Genomic DNA, 20,230 nt, shown 5'->3' with positions numbered 1-20,230 from the left:
GCATACAGTACCTAAAACCGGAGCACTGGCACTCCTGCAGCGAACTGCAGTCAGAGCACAAACAGGAGAAAAGAGCAATCCGACAGCAGAGCAGGCATGAGGAGGAGGAGAAAGAAAAGGCACAGAAAGGAAGCAGTGGGCGAAGAGTTAGTTGAGAAAGACGAAAAATAATTTTTTATTTTTGTTTTGTTTTGCTTTGCAGTGTTAAATGATCTGTTCACCAAAATCACTTGCTTTATATTCCAAGGAAAAGTTACACAAGAGGGGGAATATGCTTGTTGGCTTTCTTGCAAAGCTAAATAAGATGTGTATGGTCACTATGAAGCTACAGCCTGAAGGCTGCTCCTTAGCTCAGCTGAATAAGTGTATTCCCCAAAAACATACAAACATTTAAACTTTAATCCCTGCAGTGATACGCAGTTTTTTAGGTTTAAATTACAAAGAGTGAGAGACCTGCATTTGAGATTTCACAGATTAAAACATGGTACTTAACAGATACAACACTCACTCAGACTGTAGTCCTGGCTGTGGCCGTGGACAGGCGAGAGCTGGACGGGAGATAAATACTCGTCGTCTCTGTCGCCGTTCAGCTCGGCCCGCGGCTCGTTCTTTTTACTCAGTTTTCCCGGCAGAGTTTGGTACTTGTTCAGCTCCATGTGGGGATTCTGCACAAAATATAAAAAGCAAACAGTGTGCTACTCTTTCTGCCAAGTCTGGCATCACATTCCAGATATAATCTTAAAATGTATACAATTCAATAAATTCACTGCAGCTTTGAATCTAAAATGATTTTCTTAATAGACACCTCTGACTCTAACAAAGTGGACACCTTAATCTCTGTATTTTGTTGCTATGTGGGTTTATGTGATTTTTTTTTACATTATTCTTTAAATACACTGAAAGTTCGTGGCTTTACCCGTGCTCTGATGGCTTTCATAAGATCACAGCGGGGCCGTGAGGTGATTTGTGTTTTTCCTCTGTTGCATAACCGTCTGTCCTTTAGAGAGTGAATGTCTGATGTTGCTGGAATATAACCGCGCATTAAAGTCATCGGGGTCTGAGAGAATAACTGGAGAAAGGCCAGCAGAAAGAAACAGCTGGGAGGCAGCTGTGATGCCAAGTACTACCGACAGCCACTTCAGGTGGGTCTTGGCCCTTTTGCGTGTGTGTGCGTTTGTGTGTGTGTTTGTTTGTGTAGACGCAGTATGATTATACGATTATATATTGACTGTAATGCACAGGAGAACTTTTTTTCAAAGGAAGAACTCGTGAACTTGTCACACTGAGAACAAGAGGTCAGAGGGCACCAGGACAGTTACATCACTGTTTGCTATAAAGCACAGCATTACTACACATTCCAGCAGTTTATAAGTGGCCTCACAGAAAAGAAGACAACGCTATGAGCTTGTTTTTGTTCGAGGGATATGTTATGCATATCCCTCAACAATTACTTGTTGATGTAAGTGCATCAGTTCTATTTAAGAGATGCTTTGCCTTGTGTGGCTCTTTTTATGCAGCCATATAACACACAGAAACTACTCCATTACTTTTTGCTTTTCTGTTACATCTCTCAGTACTCTGCCTCTTTCTGTATGACTAACACTCTGTGTACTTTCAATGTATGATAATTAGTATGTTTAAGTCTTAACTCATATGGCTTGATACTAATTAGTATGTCCCCTTTCCCATGATTGGCTCCTCCACTTGCCTGTCCTGCTGCTGCCTCCTGCCCGTGCACCTCATTGGTTCCCCAGTCCACGCTTGAAGCTTTAACCTCTGCTTCAAGCCAATAAGACTGACTGTGATTGGCTGTGAGCAGCCACGCCAGTGTCTCTTGTTCTACGGCTGTTTTTATTTTCTCCTAGTTTGTATCTTATTAGAAGCTGTCAAGCTTCTGCTCTGTTTCTTTGTTTATTCAGCAATGCAAACATGTCCTGCTGAGGCACTTAGTCTGTAGACCTGTATCAAGTTTCAGTTTGCATCGAAAGGTTTCTGCTTGTGGCCAAAGAGCTCAAACTTTTTGTGACAGAATAGAGAAAAGTCTTCTTCGAATCTCTGCTCACAGTCCACTGCTTCTAAAAACGTTCTTTACTGCTTATTGAAAGATCATTTCACCCTCCTGCTACAGAGCTGGGGTCCAATCTCTACTTAACCTTTATTTATTAAAGTTAGTTTTTTTTAGGTTAAAACTTAGTATTAAAGTGTTTCCTGTTATTTGTGAAACGTGTATAATGAGGATGGATGACTTGCTGGCACAAACAAAATAATGTGAACCTGTTAGAAATCACTGAATAGGATAGAAGAACAAGTGCATCATTCTATACATTTTAGACTATTTGTTTATTTATAATAACTACAAAATAACAGAATATTTAGGAACTCTAGAGGAAAGTTGCCCATTACCTGGACAAAAACAGTCATAGTCACATTTTATGAATAAATAGATTTTCTGCTTGAAAAATGTAAGCTGGTGGCCAGAAAGAAGCCAAAAATCATCAGGTGATTAACTTGATAGGTGAAAATGATGTTTGGTATTTACAAAAAAAAAAGAAAAAGAAAAAAGCAAAAGCAAGAATGTGGTCATGATCCAAATTTTAGAGGGATATATGTGAATATATCTTTAGATACAGTTTCTTCTCATTAGGGGGGGAAAAAAGTTGGTCATGAAGATTGGGTAAGGAAGGAGAGAAGGAAAGTGGCCCCAAACTATCCATGTGGCAGCTGTAATAAGAGCTGTCTGAATTCTCTTAATACTGAAGAAAAGGTGCTTCAGTGCTTCATTTATTGCCTCATTTAACAGAGGAAACCCTAATCCACCCTTTCTCAAAGGAAAGGAGATCATCTTGACAATTCAAAGCATCGCACGTCAGACGATTCACAACAATAAACGATCAAAGTAACTGACGTCTGGTGCAGATTATCATGTAAATAAATCCTGCTTTCTTATTACATAACATGCAAATGTGGGGCTATGTTTTAGACCAAAGATGGACTATGAACCACTCTGTTAAAATTCTTGTTTTAATCAAGGCGACGACTACAAAGGATCATCTCTTTAGTCGGAAGAGAAAATGCGAGCGGACAGCAGGGTGAGATTTCCTGCGGGGAGTCTACACCGGAGAAGATTAGTGATGGAGTAGAGACGAGAGACCACAGAACGTATTAACCTGTAGTTTCAAGTACAACAGCCAATGTGATATGAGCAGGTGGTGGTGCCTACATTAAAGGGTTACCTGCAGTAAGATTCATCGTGTTGTTCATATTTATACAGCCTGCATAAAACAACAAGGTAAAAACAGACAAGGCAAAGTATGCAATATGTGTTTGAAGCTCTTTTTGTGCCATGTCAGCATTTTAATGAGCCGTCAGATTCTCTTTTCCTTATGAAATTACATCTTTCCCTGACTTCATGGTGTTTTCCATACAGGTCATGGAAAAACTGATTAGGAGTAATTTTTTTTGACTATTTGGCCACAACCCAAGTCTTGTTTATATTTTCATTTATTTCATCTTCTTTACAAAAAATATATACTAATCCTGTAATCTAAAGATGTATAATGAATACATGTGATTTGTGTAGTTAAATGTGTAACATCATGTTGCAGATCAGTACCTCGGCCCCTACATCTGATTCAGTTTCAAGTGGCTGGATCTCTACAGCCTACAGCCAACAGACAGACCAGAGAGACCAGAGAACACACACACACAAACCCAGAATTAGAAGGTTAGCAATCACACAGTCAGATTAACAGAACATTAAAGATTAGCTAGAAAGAACTGATTTAAAGTACTTTTTAGGAAGCAGATGTGATAGGCTGGATTAGATAGAGATTAGTATGTTTATATTAAACAAGTGAATCGTGGAGGCAAACACTAACAGACCTTTTGTAAAGATCCACTCTGCAACTCCTCAAGACTGCTGGACATCAACCGGCGCCGATGCCTGCAGAAAGAAAATTGTATCACTAACATCTGGTTAAGCAGACGTACACTTTGAATGTGCTTGTACTGTAGCAGGGCTTACCATGATCCATTAAACAAACTTGGGTCAGCAGCGGACACCAGCGATGTCTCCACAGAGTTCTGGAAACTACAACAGACACAGAGTTAACTCAGAGTCTGGCGTTCATTCATCACGTGCAGTACGAGTGCTGCGCATTCATACCTGGAATCCAAATCCCTCTGATACGGGGATGTGGACAGCATATGTGGTGACGATCCTCTTGATGACAGCTATGCAGAAACGAAATGTTTTTTCAAAGCATTTGTGGAGAAATGAGGCGAAATTATTAACCCAATAGTTCTTTAACTATTATTTAACATTTCTTGTGGATCTATTGCATAATCCTACCTCTGATCTGAGGATGTCAGAGTGTGCTTTGTGAGTGATGGCTTTGAGCTTTAAACTGCCACTCAGCTCCTCTTCGCTGCTTCCTGGTAGATAGAAACCACAACAATTGGCAGCATACTGACGTTAGAGAGAAAAGACAGGTTTCCAAGCAGAAACTCACAATACAGAAAAAGGAAGCTCACCCTGTGTGAGTGCCATGACCTCCCTCATCTTTCTGTATTGGCTGAGCAGAATGGTAAGCTCCTCTATACGCCGATCCTGTTATCACCAAGGCAAAAATGGTCATTCTTTTTTATTTAATCTTCTTGTAAATGATCTATATTGTAGCAGTGGCAAAAATAATTTCATTACCTTTTCGTCATTTGAAGCCAACAAAGACTCCATCCCCACCTTTAACCTCTGGTATTCCTGGTCTAACAAAGAAGACAAAGAAGTTAAAAAGGATCCTATTGTACCCTCACGCTAGCTAGTTAGATCAGGGCAGCTGATGGGTGCACGAAGCGGTGCTGGTGACAGACATGAGAGCCGTGCAAATAGGACTAATCAAGCAAAACGAACACATGCTGACAGCACAACTGCCCATGCACCATCACCTGGGACACACGTGGAAACTGAGCATTGTCAACAGCATCATTACAGAGAGAAGAACTAATGAGGCTTGCATCAGTATCAGAAACACAAACACAAGCCGGCACCAGATTTCATTTAACATCCTTTCAAATGCAGAAACTTATCTAAATGGGATTTTTTTTGTTTATTCAAACGACTCAGCTTTGAAATGACATGCATGTCATCGGTGGCTTTAGAGCAGCATTTATAAGGCAACAAGAAAGCAATTCTAATGAACTGCAATATGACAATGCCAGGAGGAAAAACAAAGCACAAAATGTCAGGATATTGCAACGCTCTCTGGTGACTCCTCCAACGCTACAGAAAACTGCAGGTATATAGTTTTATCTACTACTTGTCCCATTCTCTTTTCAAATTTCTTTAGATAACATGTTTATATTATAGTCCTCTCAATGTGCTCATTATGTTCTATTTACTCAGATTTAGATCTATTATTTTTACATGCCTCACTTTGTGCATTTATCAGCGTGTTTGTGTGTTTATGTGTTCTTCCCAAACCGTAAGGCACTTTGGGTGAACTCCTGTTAAATAAAGATGATTTGATGTGGTATAATAAGTTTGCACAGGACAGTGGACGCTGCATAGCCTGACACTCCTCTGTGCCTTTCTGATTTAAAAGGATGTACAGGCTCACATCCATCACAGACACACAGTGAAGCTTTGCTGTGGTCCAATCTCAAACCAAACATCCACATTCCCGATGAAGAGACTACTTAGCCTCGACCTTTAAAGTGTTCCCTGTTTGGTTTTAAGTTTCACATTTGAGTAATAAATATCACTGAATGACCAAAACAGAAAATTCCAGCTGTCCAGGAGGTTGGTTAGAAATTAGCCCCATTAGTAACAGAAATGCCTTACATTTGTTAATCAGATGCTTGATATACACCTCCTCTACAGCAGAGGGCAGCAAAGAGTGAAAAAAAACAAGCCAAGTGAAGAGCAGAGGAGAGAGGAACTGTTGATTAGATGTTACAGTAATCAGAGTTGACAGACGTGCACATCGCTGCCTCTCGCACACATCTGCACTGACAGATTTGATTGGTCAGACTGTCAGCTGAGTGTACCTCTCTCTGCGTTGTCATTGGCGCTGCCGCCTCTGGCCAGCAGCTGGGTCTGTAGGCACTCGATCTCAGCGTCTTTGGAGGCCAGGAGCTGCTGCAGCTCTGAGATTTCTGCCTGTGGAGGAAGTCAGAGTAGATGTCTGTGAACTGGGTCGATCTTCCAGGTCAGTGGATGTCTGTGAGCTGTAAGTGTGAAGCAACTAAACAAATCATTTTTCTTAAAAGCGAATCATTTCTAAAACCAAACAGCCAACTGATGAGCCATCAGAGTAACACATATGTTGTGAATTCTGACATTATTCTATACTATCATTATTATTGCTATTATTGTTTGGCACTGAGAACCTTCTTCTCTCAAACAAAGCTACACAACGGAAAGACGAAACAAGCACTGAAAGCCACATGTAGCCACAAGTTATTTTGAGGTTTTCTGCTTTAAATCAAACCCACTATTTCACTTTTTTACAATACTTTGTTAAAACAAACTCTACCACAGCTTTCTCCACATGATCTAATGAAACTGCATCACCACTCAAGCATCTACCCGATAAAGTATTTCTGGCAAAAAAACACAATTTCCGACACGTACTACACTCTCCACCCTCAGCTGTTAACTGTAACATGACTGACATTACAGCATTGTGCCCAAGCAGCTGAAAATGAGGCCAGGATGACGTGCCATAAACTGCACTTGGCTAGGGGAACGCTTCTTAACAAATTTATAGCATACAAACCATGTTTTCTTTATCCATTACAACTTTACTCCTATCTGCAAAAATTCATAAAGTGGACCCTGTTTTTTAATCTACTTGCTTGTGTCTGCTCTGAGGCCTTTACATGTTTTGACAACCTGAGTTAAGACAAAAAGAAAGGAAAAAAAAAGGTAATTGCACATAATGCTAACAAATACTGTGGAGGCAACAGTTGAAGAAAACAGATGTCAGACAGTCGGTGTGTGCACAGATTGTATGGTGGCATGCTATAAGTGCAAACTTAACAATGCCTGCAGCTGCTCTGCAATAAAACCCAGAAGCAAATGAAACCGACAATAGGGTAAGAAGCAGGAAAAGCCAGAGAATAACTGAGAGATGTGCAGGGTTTTGTTACTGCCATCAGATCTGTGTTTGTCTCGAAGGCTCCAAATATTACAGAGTATATAAAATAAAATGAAAGGCACCAGCCAGGAAATCTGCTGAAGCGAGAATATGTGGAAGCCATCATGTTATATCCTTAGTGCACAATATGAACACAGTAGGGTCGCACAAACACACAGAACTGATAGGATCATATAAATTCACAAAATCCATGCAAACACACACTAAAAATCACAACAACGGGAAAGAAAAAGCCACAAGTAAAAGGATGGAATCTACTGGTTTCTGCTTTCAAAAATACAAACCTTGTCCTTATCAAAACCAGGAGCTTTTATTGTGTAGGTTTCTCTGTCCCGTCCCTTCCTGCTCAAAGGGACAGGACAGAGCTTCACAGCTATTGCAAGACCAACAAAAACAAATGCAACTAAGGAAACTAATGAAAGAAAAGAAATAAGGTAAAAAAGAAAACACGAGAAGGGGAGGAGCAAGACGAGAAAAGTGGAAAAGAAGAGGTGAAACACTAATCATAGGAAAGAAACCAACACGGGGAGATGACAAGCGGCAAGAGCAGGAGGCAGGAGAAGAGGAAGAGGAGGCACCTGTGCGCTGCGCCAGCGCTCCTCCCAATGCTGCTTCTCCAGCTGTGTGTGCTCGACAGTCAGCTTGAGGCTGGACAGCTGGGTCATGAGCGACTGGTAACACACATGGAGAGAGTAAGAGATAGAGAGCTAGAGAGGGAGAGAGGACAGGAAGAGAGTAATGACGGGGAGAGATTTAGGGATGTGAAGAGAGAAGTGGAGCGGAAAAAAGTGAAGAGAGCAAGCCACAGAGAGGGGTTAGTAGAGAAGAGGAAAGGAGACGGATAGTGAAGGAGGGAGAGGAAGAGAGGAGGAAGGAAGCACTGTAAGCACAGAGAAACCAATGGCAGTTTGATCTCCTTCAGATTAAACAATATCAGACAATGTGTTAGAGAGAGACTCTGTCATAACAAAGGAAATGAACCTGCACGTCTCTGCTGCTGAGAAACACAGAAGCTCTGATTATTTCTTCCTGATGAATGAAGGTTAGAGAAATTCACCTGGTGACAGTCTGATCAAATTATCTAACTTTTACGTATAACATCACAGTAACGCCAGCTGTTACTTTTATATTCTGTTACAGTATCCAGCATCCATTCTTGTCTACATCTGCTCTATTTCCTTTTTCATATGTGCAATTATCAGATTAGGAAGTCCGTCCTTTATACAGGTTGCAGTGACTTCATGGGCCAGTTTCCACATTTTGGTAAATCTTCTTCAGGTGAGTTTGATGAGAAGTGTACACCACACTCACATCTATGATATGAAGTTAGTCAGATTAGCTTAGAGCAATGTTTGGGTTTGTTTAATGTAAGTCTGGAAGAAAAGGAAAACAAGCTGCCTGGCTTTGTCCAAAAGAAATTAACTCACCCTAATGAAAACTTCAGAGCTCATTAAGTCCCATTTTTTTAATTTATTTTTTATTTATTCTTTTGTATTCTACACAAAATAACTCTCAAACAAAAAAGTAAGACCTACATTTTAATAAAAGTAGTGCAAAAACACAACAAATGTCAAAATACTCTGTCTGTGCTGTATATGCGCTCACTACAATTTCACACCGGTAATGCAATTCAACTTAAATTCAAGAAATGCCAAGAAAAATACCAGATGGAAGATCTCAGAGACTAATGAGCTCAATTAGTGATGTTGTTGGATATTAAAAAAAAAATTTTAAACAGGCCGAGCTGTTCAGAAGAAAAACTCGTAAGGGACTAACTGTTCTGTAAAATACTATGTGGGCAAAGAGTTCAACAATTTAAGGGTAAAAGTTTCATAAAACAACAAAAGATTAGAGATGTTCAAAGTATCGGGGCATTACATCATAATATTTAAAGATCCAGAGATTCTGGAAACACCTCTAGACCAAGTAACAAGGCTAAAAACCAATGAAACGTTGCAATTTTGGGCCCTACGACAAGTGAAATGCACATCTGTGAAGACGCCACTAATACTAAATGATGTTTACAGATTTTGGAGTAACATTGAGAGAACTTCTTTCGCACAGAAGACAATGCCAAACCACAATTTACATGTTTTCCAGCAGTAGTGAAACACATTTTTAAGTCTTCATATTCAAAAAAAAGCACATATAATAAGATTTCTCCGTTTCAACATTTGATATGCTTTTTGTACATGTTACACACATCCCAGCTTCTACAAACAGATTTTAAGGACATGTAGGTGCATGTAAACTGCATTTTACACTGCTCTGTGTGCTTTAACAAGTACCTTGGTGGCTCTTAATTTCCTCTCATACTGGCTCTTCTCTCCCTCCAACTCATCCACTTTGCTCTTCAGCTGCTTAACTTCTTGTTGCAAATCCTGCAGAAAAGCCAAACCATAGCATTCTTTAGTTAGCCGGACCACTTTACATACATGTGCACAAATACGAAACTTTTCTGATGTTTCAAGCAATTCTCAAAAAAAGTTATAAATTGCATCTACATGTCACAATCAGCACGAGGTTCATCTACATGAGTGGGCACGCATGCCAGCATATAAATGGGAGGGTATTCAAACATCAGGTTCACATTCAGTGCAGTTATAAAGGTCCCCAGGGCCAGACAGTACAGTGGTTAATAAAGGAAACACGATCCTCCTGAAACAGACACCACAACGTGCAGTTAACAACCAGGAAACCCAGAACACTACTGAAAGCCTTCCAGGTCGCACATCTGCCAGCTGCGCACTGCCACCATCTGGGGGAAACTTTGGACAGCATGGTTATAGGGACCGTAACATGACCCATCCACCTGGTCAGTGTATTAGGAAGCCGACAGATATAAACTTTGTTAGTGGAGGAATCACTGTCATGCAAGGAAACCACATCAAATCTAATACAAAACACAATTCTGGTCCTAAAGGCAAGCTTGAAAGGATTTATAGAGACAACATCCTGATCGGTGCTGAAATACATTCCAAATGTTTCAAATACTTGAGGAGTTCGCTCTACGTCATACTGCTGGAAGGCTTTTTAGGTAAATAACTCCTCAAATGTATGGAAGCATTTAGAAAACCCAATCGAAAGCCTCAATCACTGCAAGAACCAGAGCAGAGTGTGACCCCAACATCCTGCAGTACACATACAGACACTACAAGAGAGGTTGTTAGCTTGATTCTGTGGAATATTCCAAATACCGGGTGGTGTGTGGACTGGTTAAAAGGGAAGAAGAGAAGAGAAGAAATGATGGGGAAGGAGGGTAAGATGAGTTCATCCATCAAGTCTCCCTACGTGAACAGTCTTTCCTCCATTGTGCTGCCGGGCATCAGAGCCAGACAGGCTCAGGTCCAAGCCGACCAACCCAACTTGAGGGCTGTAGCCCTGGGCTTGGCCGTCTCTTGGCTCCCCCTGCTGGGCCTCCTTCTCCTCCAGGGCCCGTTTCTCCTGAATGCGAGTGCTGATCTCCTCCTGAAACCTGCACATCTGCTCCTGGAGCTCACTGATGAGATTTACCACACACTGGGAGGGTTGGAAGACAAATGAAGGGTGGCAGAAGAGGTGAAATGGTGAGATGAGGAGAAGAAAAGAGGAATAAATGAAAGTCAGTTGAGAGGAGGAGAGGAGAATAAAACATGAACTTATTTGTTAATCAGTCAGTACAGGGAAAATGGTTGATGCCACATCTGGATCACTGTTGGCCATTTGTTGTAGAAACTCAGAAAACACATAAAAATCTTGTGAAACTCACAAAGCACAAAGATTTACAGAAACACTTGAAGAGGAAGAAAGAAATGCTTAAATTCACTGGAGAAAATGTTAGAATCCTAGAAAAGAAGGTGCATTAAACCTCAGCACACTGACAAACAACTGAAAACATCCCTAAGGAACTTAAGAGTAACTTTAACTTCTTTATATACTTTTGCATTATGCAATGCCCTCCTCTTGTATTAGTGCTGTAACAGTGAGATTGTGGGAGACAGATGCAGGCAAGGCATCATGCCTCACCGTCTTACATTGTTGAAATAGTGTGAAAAACAGATCTGTGCTCATGTACAGTGCGAGTGCTTCTGCACCACTTCCCTGCTGGTTCAATGTGACCACTGATAGGAAAGGAGCGACCACTTTATTCTTAAGGTTAGTCTGGGGTCAGAGGAAAAAGCAGGAAGTCTAGTGGAGTTTGGAGAGCAGCGGTGAGCAGACAAACACCTCCTGTCAGCCAGAATTAGAGTGGGGTGGTTAAGAATGGGTTGTATTGTCTGGGCGAACTGCGCTCCAACTGAGTGGATGAATCATCGTGTCCAATTAAATCAAGACAGCGGTCACAAATCACTAATTTGTCTCAGAGGGTTTTCCCGGTCTAACCGGCTTTTGTACAGGAATTAAAGATCGAAAGGTCAAACGCAACACGCCCCGTTGTGATACGACCATGACACTTTAGACGTTCCAAAAGTGCTCGACCAACAAGTCTGTCATGCTGATGTACTTAGTGATTTTGCATTGTACTGGCTGTTAAGCTAGTGGTTGTTATTACGATTGGATGTTCCAAAAGCTTCATTTATCCTGTTTACAGTCACATCAGAAAGACTCACCACCGTATCACTAATAATCAATAGCAACAAATACTAAAACAAGAAATTGTATTTAGGAAAAAATAAATCAGATTACCTTAAACGTTAAAAGTGTCTCATTAATTAAATCCGGTGTCACAGAACAGGCCATGGAAGATGTCGAGCGTATCCACTGAGGAACAGATCAGGGCTAACATCTGTCTTCTGCTGACATTAGAATAGTTTCCATGGCAACGTCTTGCACAATATAAATATGATACTATATTGTAAATATAAAGGAACAAGCTGTACTAGGTTCACTGCCAAGATTTCAGTCTCTGTCATTGTGCTGCTTGGCCTATTTTACATACTCATGTCACTGATTTCTGATTTTGTCCACAATTGATTCTCTAAAAAGCAGCTCAGCAGGCAGGGCTGTTTTTAAACTACATGAAATCCACATTTCAGGCTTCTAAAGCATCATTTTGTAAAGCATAATTTTAAGTAATAACCCCACCCGGAGCACCAGGGTTATTATAACATGCCTGAGCTCCAGCCAAGTCTAGTCGCATGAGAAACAGAGCCGTAACCCAGAATTTAGACCAATAAAACAAAACAAGACAGGATGCAAAGACGGGGAAAAAACAGAGCGTACAATAAACAAGAGACATGAAGGTCCACAGAGCAAAGTCGCTAACTGTTAACTTTTTGTTTACATACATTAAAAGTTCAGCAAACTGTTGGTCTAAGAAAATGTCACAGCTCAGGGGAATCTTGTTCCTGAAAAGAGGTTGCTTTAGTACTTGAAGGTGTTCGTGAGATGGCAGCGAGCCTGTGTGTGGTGTTGGTGTGGTTTCCTGAGGTGAAAGTGTTTGGCCCCGAGGAATGCTGAGAATGGATGCTTGCCATTCCTCCTGACAGCCTACCGGAGCCTCGCAGCTGTTACTAACCACACACACAGACACACACATCCTGACTTTGCTGACAAAAATGCAGACCGGTGTCAGCCCCATCATAACGTAAACAAAGCAAAGCACCTCAGCTGCACACCGGACATGCTGGATTCTGGTGAGTATGTGTGTGCATCTCAATACTGAACCAATACTAAACCAAGACAGCACCAACTTATAAAAACAGCTCTTTGACAGGACTGATGTTAGATTTATGTGGTGGAGCCTCAAGCTGAGAGAATAACCCTCATGATCCCTGAAGCAGCCTGAAAAACAGACTAGATAAAGTGAATAAGTGCCACCCAATTCCTGTTGAAGTTTGTGCTGCTTTTTTACAATTCTTGCAATATAACCTACTAAAAAAGGACTGCTTGATAATATCCTGCACTGTTTTGTTTAATCTGCCTGTCAGATTTAATGACTCATTAACTGAAGGTGCCAAAATGCTGTTCCGGATTGTTCCAGCTCACTGACTACATGAACCCATGCATGTAACCAAATAGATTTTTTGGATACATTTCAGCACCAAAACTACTGTGTTAGGTACAGGCATGATGCCTTGGGTTAACAGTAGCCACATGCTAGGAAGTGACAAAATTGCTTGTAAAAGATGGGAACTTGCTGCAAATATATTTCTAGGAGCACACAAACTGATTTAATAACATCTGCGATATGCAATTTACTGCTAATTGCACCAGTATTTAATGCTGAAAAAAGCTATGGTATTTTTTGTGCTGGATATTGAAATGAACTGACCACCTGTGCTAAGCTAACAGTGCAACTTTTGTAAATCACTATTTTAAACCAACATTTTAAACATCTATTTAACAGTAGTGTGAGACAAAGGCTACGTTCACACTGCAGGCGAAAGCGCATCAAATCCGATTTTTTCGCCCCTATGCGACCCGTATCCGATCTTGGTATGACAGTGTGAACGGCACAAATCCGATATTTTCAAATCCGATCTGGGTCACTTTCGTATGTGGTACTGAATCCGATACGTATCCGATGTTTTAGAAAGCGACTGCTGTTTGAACGGTCATGTCGCATTAAATCCGTCTTTTACGTCACTGACACAAGACAGACGCCAATTATCAGCGAATGCGAACGCTTCCTGGCCATCCAGTGTAGATGTCAGTGAAACTGTTGGGAAGACAACGTTAACATTTTATTTGTACTGTATAATCTGCAGATTCTGACAGAAATCTGCAACGATCCTTTGAAGCACCGCTCCTCTAAAACTGCAATAAGGATCATTATTAGGTTATCTACATTATTATGTAAATAACACAATAATTTAAAGCAAAAATCTGGAAACATAAAGTCCGAAGTCTTTATATTAAGGGCCATCAGTCAAACAATATTGTTTGCTCTGGGTCTAAACAGAGCGTGTTGTGTGTGACATCTTCTTTTGCGCATGCGGGCCGCTTTGAGCGTTCACACTAGAGGGTGTTTGCTGTCGCATTTTATTTGTAGTGTGAACAAGCAGACAAAAAAATTGGATTTGATCAAAAAATCGGAATTGAGCATTAAGACCTGCAGTGTGAACGTAGCCAAAGTGGTGCAGCTAGCATGACGTGAGTAGAAAGAGCCGAGATGTTGTAATTTTCATCGTCAAGAGTTTAGCTTCAATCTATCATATCAGAGTTTGCAGGCAGCTTTCTTATGAAATGAGGATCATGTCAGGTACACTAAACTCAGGTTCACTGTACCTGAAATGATATCTGAAATACTGAACAGCTGCCAGGATTTATTGACAGAATGTGGCTTCCTGACTGAATAAAAAAGTTTCCTGCTAAGGCAAATTTTCTTCTTGTTTTTGAGTGAATGTGAGCTTTGCACAAGAAGCAAAGTCAGCTCACACTTGGTTTTCTCACAGAATCAGACATCGCTGGCAGTCACGTCCTGCAGGATTTGCAGTGTGGCTATCATGCACGTTCAGTTAATGTGCACCTTACAGGTCAGAAAACAATATTTCAAACTACATCCTGTCACTTTTTGCATATCGGCCGTCTGTTCCTTCTTTTTTCTCTGTCCTCTCTCTTTTCATCTGTTCCCCTCACTATCTCCTCCCCTCTGTCTGCTTCCGCCGATGCTTATCTCACTCCATCCATGTGCGGTTGCAGAGTATGGGCCCCTGCGTGTCAAAAATGCTGTATCGTGTTTATTCTATCAGAGCATGGCCCTGGATGGCTTGTGATAGCTTTACACACACACACACACACACACACACACACACACACACACACACACACACACACACACACACACACACACACACACACAGCAAAACCACATGAGCAGCCTTAGTATCCGTTTGTGCCAGTGGGAAGCAGCTGGGTGTCACAATGAACAAGGTCCAAACAAAGAAACTAGTGAAGACAAGCAAAGGCTGCTCAGCCGGACTTGGTTGGAATGCGTGTATGTGTGCATCGTTTTTGTGTGTTCTGTCAGTGAGGGAAACAACGTCCTAATGTAACTCTCACCTTCACCGAGGCCCAAACCCGTTGCTGAGCTGAGCAGTCGTTTTCACCTACACTCATTGGCCACTTCATTGGGTACACCAGTTCAAGTGGTTGCTAATCAAAATAGCTAATCAGTAAATCAAATGGCACCAACTCAATGCATTTAGGCGTGCATGCATAGTCAAGATGACCTGCTGAAGTTAAAACTGAGGACCTGCATGGTTGTTGGTGTATTTCAGCGGCTGCTGATCTACTGGCATTTTCCTTCATAACCATCTCTATGGTTTACAGAGAATGGTCCAAAAAACTGAAGATACCCAGTGAGTGACAGTTATCTGTGAGAAAAAAACTTGTTGATGCAAGAGGTCAGACATGAGCAGCTGCTTTGAGATGATGAGATGGCAACAGTAACTCGAATGACCATTCCTTACAACCAAGGTTTAAGAGCGCCTCTCAACACGCAACACGTCAAAGCTTGAAGCAGAGGAACTACAGCAGCAGAAGACTACACCAGGTTCCACACCTTTCAGCTAGAAAAAAAAAACTGAGGCTACAGTTTAAATGGGCTCACCGAAGTTGGAGAGGATTGGAAAAATGCTGCCTGGTCTGATGCGTTTTCTGCCGCAACATTCATTCTGGCTTACATCAACAGTTCAGGCTGCTGGTGGTGTAAAAGTGTGGGGGATATTTTAATGACGCACTATGACACACTCACTTAAATGCCATCGCCTACCTGAGTACTGTTGGTGACCAAGTCCATCCCTATATAACCACAGTGTACTCATATTCTAATGTTATTCTCTGTGTAATATTCCATGACACAGATCAGATCATATTAAACTGGTTTCTTGAACATGACAATGAGCTCACACTACTTAAATGGAAGGTGGTCACTTTTCTGTAAAAGTCACGATGGCCTTACTAGAGTTATTGATTTCTTGATTTCAAAAGGTGGGAGGGCTTTAGGTGCACCAGATATTAGTGAGGCTCATGAGTTTCAGGTGTTTTTTCACAGTTTCAGTGAATTATTTCTAAAGTCCCCGATCAAAAACAAAAACTGCTCCGCTGTCTCTTTGCAGGATGTGAACAGGGTGGTGCTTAAACTCTCTGGAAATACTGTTTGATGTGTTCTGGCTTGTTTCAGAGCCTCACCAATGAAGTTTGTACCCCATCCAGACACATTTCATCATTACCTATGCCAGTCAAGTTGGCCGGAGGGTGGGCATGTTTTCACCATCTGCCTGGTTATTATCTGGGTGACAGATATTTCAGGATCGCAGGACAGATTCTTCATTTGGCCTCTACGATTTCCATTTAAATGTGGGACAAAAACTGTGGGAAAATCCTGTTTGTGTGACTTTTTCACTGGTTTAGTGGGAAAACCAAACCTGAAAAACAACAAAAGTAACAGCAGGCTGCTGCTGTGGAAACGAGAGTCAACATGAGAGTTTCTAGAGAAAGCTGTAACGTTTTTTCTTTTTGTTACACATGGCTTAAAGACAAACTATGCAAGCGGTAAAAAGTTTAACCGTTACCATGAAACTTCAGCAATTGAAAGGATTTTTTTTTTTTTTAGCAAGATAGCGAGAGGTCTGTAACTGATTCTCAGAATAAGCAAATGTGAGATTGCCTTACGAAATCTGTACTAATTTGCATAAATTTCCAACAGACAAGTGTGCAAGGTTTCATGTACAGACTGTGCCTTGTGTGAATTAGCCGTTGCCTGTACAATAATGCACTTACAACTCTGAGGCTGATAAGAGCCCTGTGAATAGACCCGGTTAGCATCAAACACACATTCCACCAATCACACTCCTCTTTAGTGGGATCATCTGCCACCAGGTGAGGTCTCACAGACAGGAGATGGGAGGAATCAGTGCCTCACGGTTTAATACACACACTAACATTTGTTTTCCTTCTTTACAAAAGGCTCGGATGAGAGAGGCAAAATTGGACAACAAGCACAGACGCAAATTCCAAAGTTGCAGAAAGAGTTAAAAAGCAGACGTTGTAGTTACCGTTATATCTGTAAGCCAAAATATAGCAAACACATATTACACAATAACAATCCCCTCCCCCCCAATCTGTGCCTTTCTACTGTGACAGCAGTAGCCCCTGGTGAATGTTCATGTTCCCTCCTGGCTTGGAGACAAAAAACACAATAAAACTAGACAAACAGCTTACACACATCCTTAGACATCATGTCTGAACTTCCCAAGAGCAGTACCACAGGATGCGTGTCCCTAAATAACCTCTCATGGAACATACGGAATAAAGATTATTAAGCTTTATTTTAACAACAGTGGAAAAAAACTGTTGTATTGTCTATTGATGTGCATTTTAAAGATGATTTCATTCAAGCGGTGGCTGCAGACCTGATCATACCAGCGATGATGTTTTTGGTCCACTGGTTGCTCTTTACAGCTGACAAATAGCCCAAACTAACAGAAATGTAGTGAAGGATCATCCAGGCAAACGCAGCTGAACAGTTAATGACAGTTGCTATTATTCAAGACGCTAATATCACATATTCTGATGTGGCATTACGAAGTTTTAGAGTTGGGCAAGATGAAAAGTATGAGACAGTCGGTATCTGGCCTTTCCACCTGATGAAGTACCTGAAAATCAATGTGCATAATCAAAGTACCAATAACTGTTTAATACCAGCAAGTAAGTTAAAATAATACTCTTAATCTGTGCCCTAAAATTAGATAATGGTTTATTTCCCAATCAAAAGCAGGATTAACTATGTGCAAAGGAAAATGTTCATCCTCCTGTTATTTAACCCTATAATACATCAATATGTACACAGAAGGAAAAACTTCCACTCAGGCAAGTGTGGCAGGGATCTTGGCTTATAGCCCATTAAACACAGACATTATACAAATTTTTCATTTCTAGATCAAAGACTTTCACATCTCGCTGAATGAGTTTGAAAGCATGTTTGTTGACTTTCCGTACCTCAGCTTTGTTCTGCTTTGTGTCTGTCGAATCCTGCGGGTGTGAGTTGGTTTGCGTCTCCTCCATGCTGACCAGCTTCAGTTTGAGAAAGGACACCTCATCCATCAGATCCAGCTTCTGAGTTTCTAGCGAGGTCCTGCTCATCAGCTCCTGGGAGAATCACACGTGCACCGTCTAAGTCAGATGCATGGGAAGCAAACACGCAACTTACACAAACTAGAGCAGATTTTGGAGATCGGTGTAGTGAGACTAAGCAGGCTACTCCACTCAGCGTGTTGTTGTTCCCACACTAACAGAGCAGAGTGGTTGGGGCCCAGACCCCACAAAGCTAAATATATACACACACACACGAGCGTGCTAGAGACTCTATTAATATATCCCTTCTTTGGTATGAGAGAGAGAAAAAGAAAGAGCATCTAAAAAAGAGAGAGAAAGAAAAACAGCACTCCACTGGACATGAAGGAACGTTTTCTGACTTACACAAAACTCTGTTGCTTTCAATTCCTCATCTAAACTCCTTTAAATTCCACTTCCTCCTTTCTAAACTCAAACTACAGTTGACCTGGATTGCTGATTAAGCCTTTGACGTCTATCTTCTTGCTCCATACTTGTTTAGTATGAAACATTTAGAAAGAAATGGGAAGAAAAAGAAACCCAAACAGACCAAATATGAACTTACAAGCTTTTTGTGCACTAGTTTAAAAAGCTTAATGAGGAAAAAAAAATTGGGACATATAAAAACTAGGGCTGCCAATTCAAGTGTGGCCCCCACTCACGATAATATAACAATAACTGTGGAAAAATTTAACAATTACAACTTTATATGATTCCTGGAGGTTTGGTTCTGGAGCAATGGTGTTGAATGGCAGTGGCTAAAGCTGCCATATCCCTGTTACTTTTAACTTTGCTAAACAGGACAATTGTCGTTGATATATGCAGGACTCCGCTTGTCCAGTTAAAGCAGAGCACTCGATCAGACCAGCTATGCCCTGTAGTCACACATGTGCGAGTCAAAACGCAGGACACAAAGAGGAGTGGGAGCTTTAGGAAGAGCACAAACAAATCTGAAAATGAACTAACTGAATGAAGGCTCGCAACAGTTCACCTCTTTCTAGTCCAGTCCTTCAGTCAGCAAAGTAACGAAACCCAAATCAGTGAGTCAGTGTAACTTAACCGCTTTGTTATGGGAAGTGATTTTCCCGCAGAAGTTGCTGCTTTAACAGAAATGTTTTTGCTGTAAGAGGTAGTCATATTTTCTTTAGTCATAGTCAGCAGTAGGTACTGAAAGTCTTTTACCGAGAAAGCAGAGAGCTGTGATGAAGTGTAAACTGAGGCTGTAAACATAAATTTTCTGCTGTTTAATAGTTTTTAATACTCACACTCTTGTTTTAAATCTCTCGTAGAGACATCGGATAAGCAGACTTTCTCAATGCCTCCAAATCAAGCTACTTTTATGTTGTCACTTATGTTTCATGAGCCTCTGATTATTTTTGTTTGCTTTTACTGAACTTCTTTGTAATTCTTCATTTTCTTTGTTCTGCTTTTAACTGTCTTGTGCTTTCCCTCCCAGTTTTGTGTAACCTTTAAACGTTTCTCAAACATTTTATTACTATTTGTTTTACCGTGACTATCTTGTCTTGTGAAGCATCTTGTAGCCTTATAGTTGCACTATATAAACAAAGTGTATTATTATTGCAAAACTTTTTTGAGATGGTTTTGGAGCAGAACAACAATCAGAATCATTTTATTGCTTCTCTATTTTGTCATTTGTGTGTGCACATTTTCTAAATGCCAAATAAATCAAATTCAATAAAAAAGATGCTGATGATTTTTTTAGAATTACAGCCACACACTTCTCACATGAGCCTATTTTAAATAACATATATTTAAGACAGAAATTCAATGACTTGTGAGCGGTCAAATAAAGTAGATTACAGTCCATTAAATGTCAGACAAGGAATTTCTTGCTACCTCGCTTTTACCACACTGCCTAAACGGAAACATCACATAGTAAGCAAACTGTGTCAACACCGCAGCCACGCAAACGGACAACTAAACCCCATAATCACTCCAGCTCAGCAGCCACACACACACACACACACACACACACAGATATTTAGAAAATCTCTTTAGTTATGGCAGCTGACTGT

General features: G+C 40.8%; 1 protein-coding gene across 6 annotated transcripts in view; it reads right to left on the bottom strand.

The window, feature by feature from the left end:
* ppfibp2b (PPFIA binding protein 2b) overlaps positions 1 to 20,230 on the bottom strand; it is an 88,165-nt gene that overhangs the window by 8,547 nt on the left and 59,388 nt on the right. For 4 of the 6 annotated variants that reach the window (XM_031738304.2, XM_031738305.2, XM_039615712.1 and 1 more), the window contains 12 exons: positions 18,081 to 18,230; positions 10,449 to 10,676; positions 9,446 to 9,538; positions 6,046 to 6,157; positions 4,703 to 4,764; positions 4,534 to 4,609; positions 4,352 to 4,434; positions 4,166 to 4,233; positions 4,025 to 4,090; positions 3,883 to 3,943; positions 3,614 to 3,661; positions 509 to 665 (listed from right to left, as the gene is read on the bottom strand). In XM_031738304.2, the coding sequence (XP_031594164.2) occupies positions 509 to 665; positions 3,614 to 3,661; positions 3,883 to 3,943; positions 4,025 to 4,090; positions 4,166 to 4,233; positions 4,352 to 4,434; positions 4,534 to 4,609; positions 4,703 to 4,764; positions 6,046 to 6,157; positions 9,446 to 9,538; positions 10,449 to 10,676; positions 18,081 to 18,230 (1,204 nt within the window). The remainder of the gene's footprint in view (positions 1 to 508; positions 666 to 3,613; positions 3,662 to 3,882; positions 3,944 to 4,024; positions 4,091 to 4,165; positions 4,234 to 4,351; positions 4,435 to 4,533; positions 4,610 to 4,702; positions 4,765 to 6,045; positions 6,158 to 9,445; positions 9,539 to 10,448; positions 10,677 to 18,080; positions 18,231 to 20,230) is intronic. The other 2 variants (XM_039615709.1, XM_039615711.1) reach the window with 2 other exon arrangements.

The sequence above is a fragment of the Oreochromis aureus genome, linkage group 7 (genome assembly GCF_013358895.1).
Source record: "Oreochromis aureus strain Israel breed Guangdong linkage group 7, ZZ_aureus, whole genome shotgun sequence".
Classification (NCBI taxonomy): Eukaryota; Metazoa; Chordata; class Actinopteri; order Cichliformes; family Cichlidae; genus Oreochromis; species Oreochromis aureus.
This window is presented reverse-complemented; position numbering and strand designations above follow the sequence as displayed.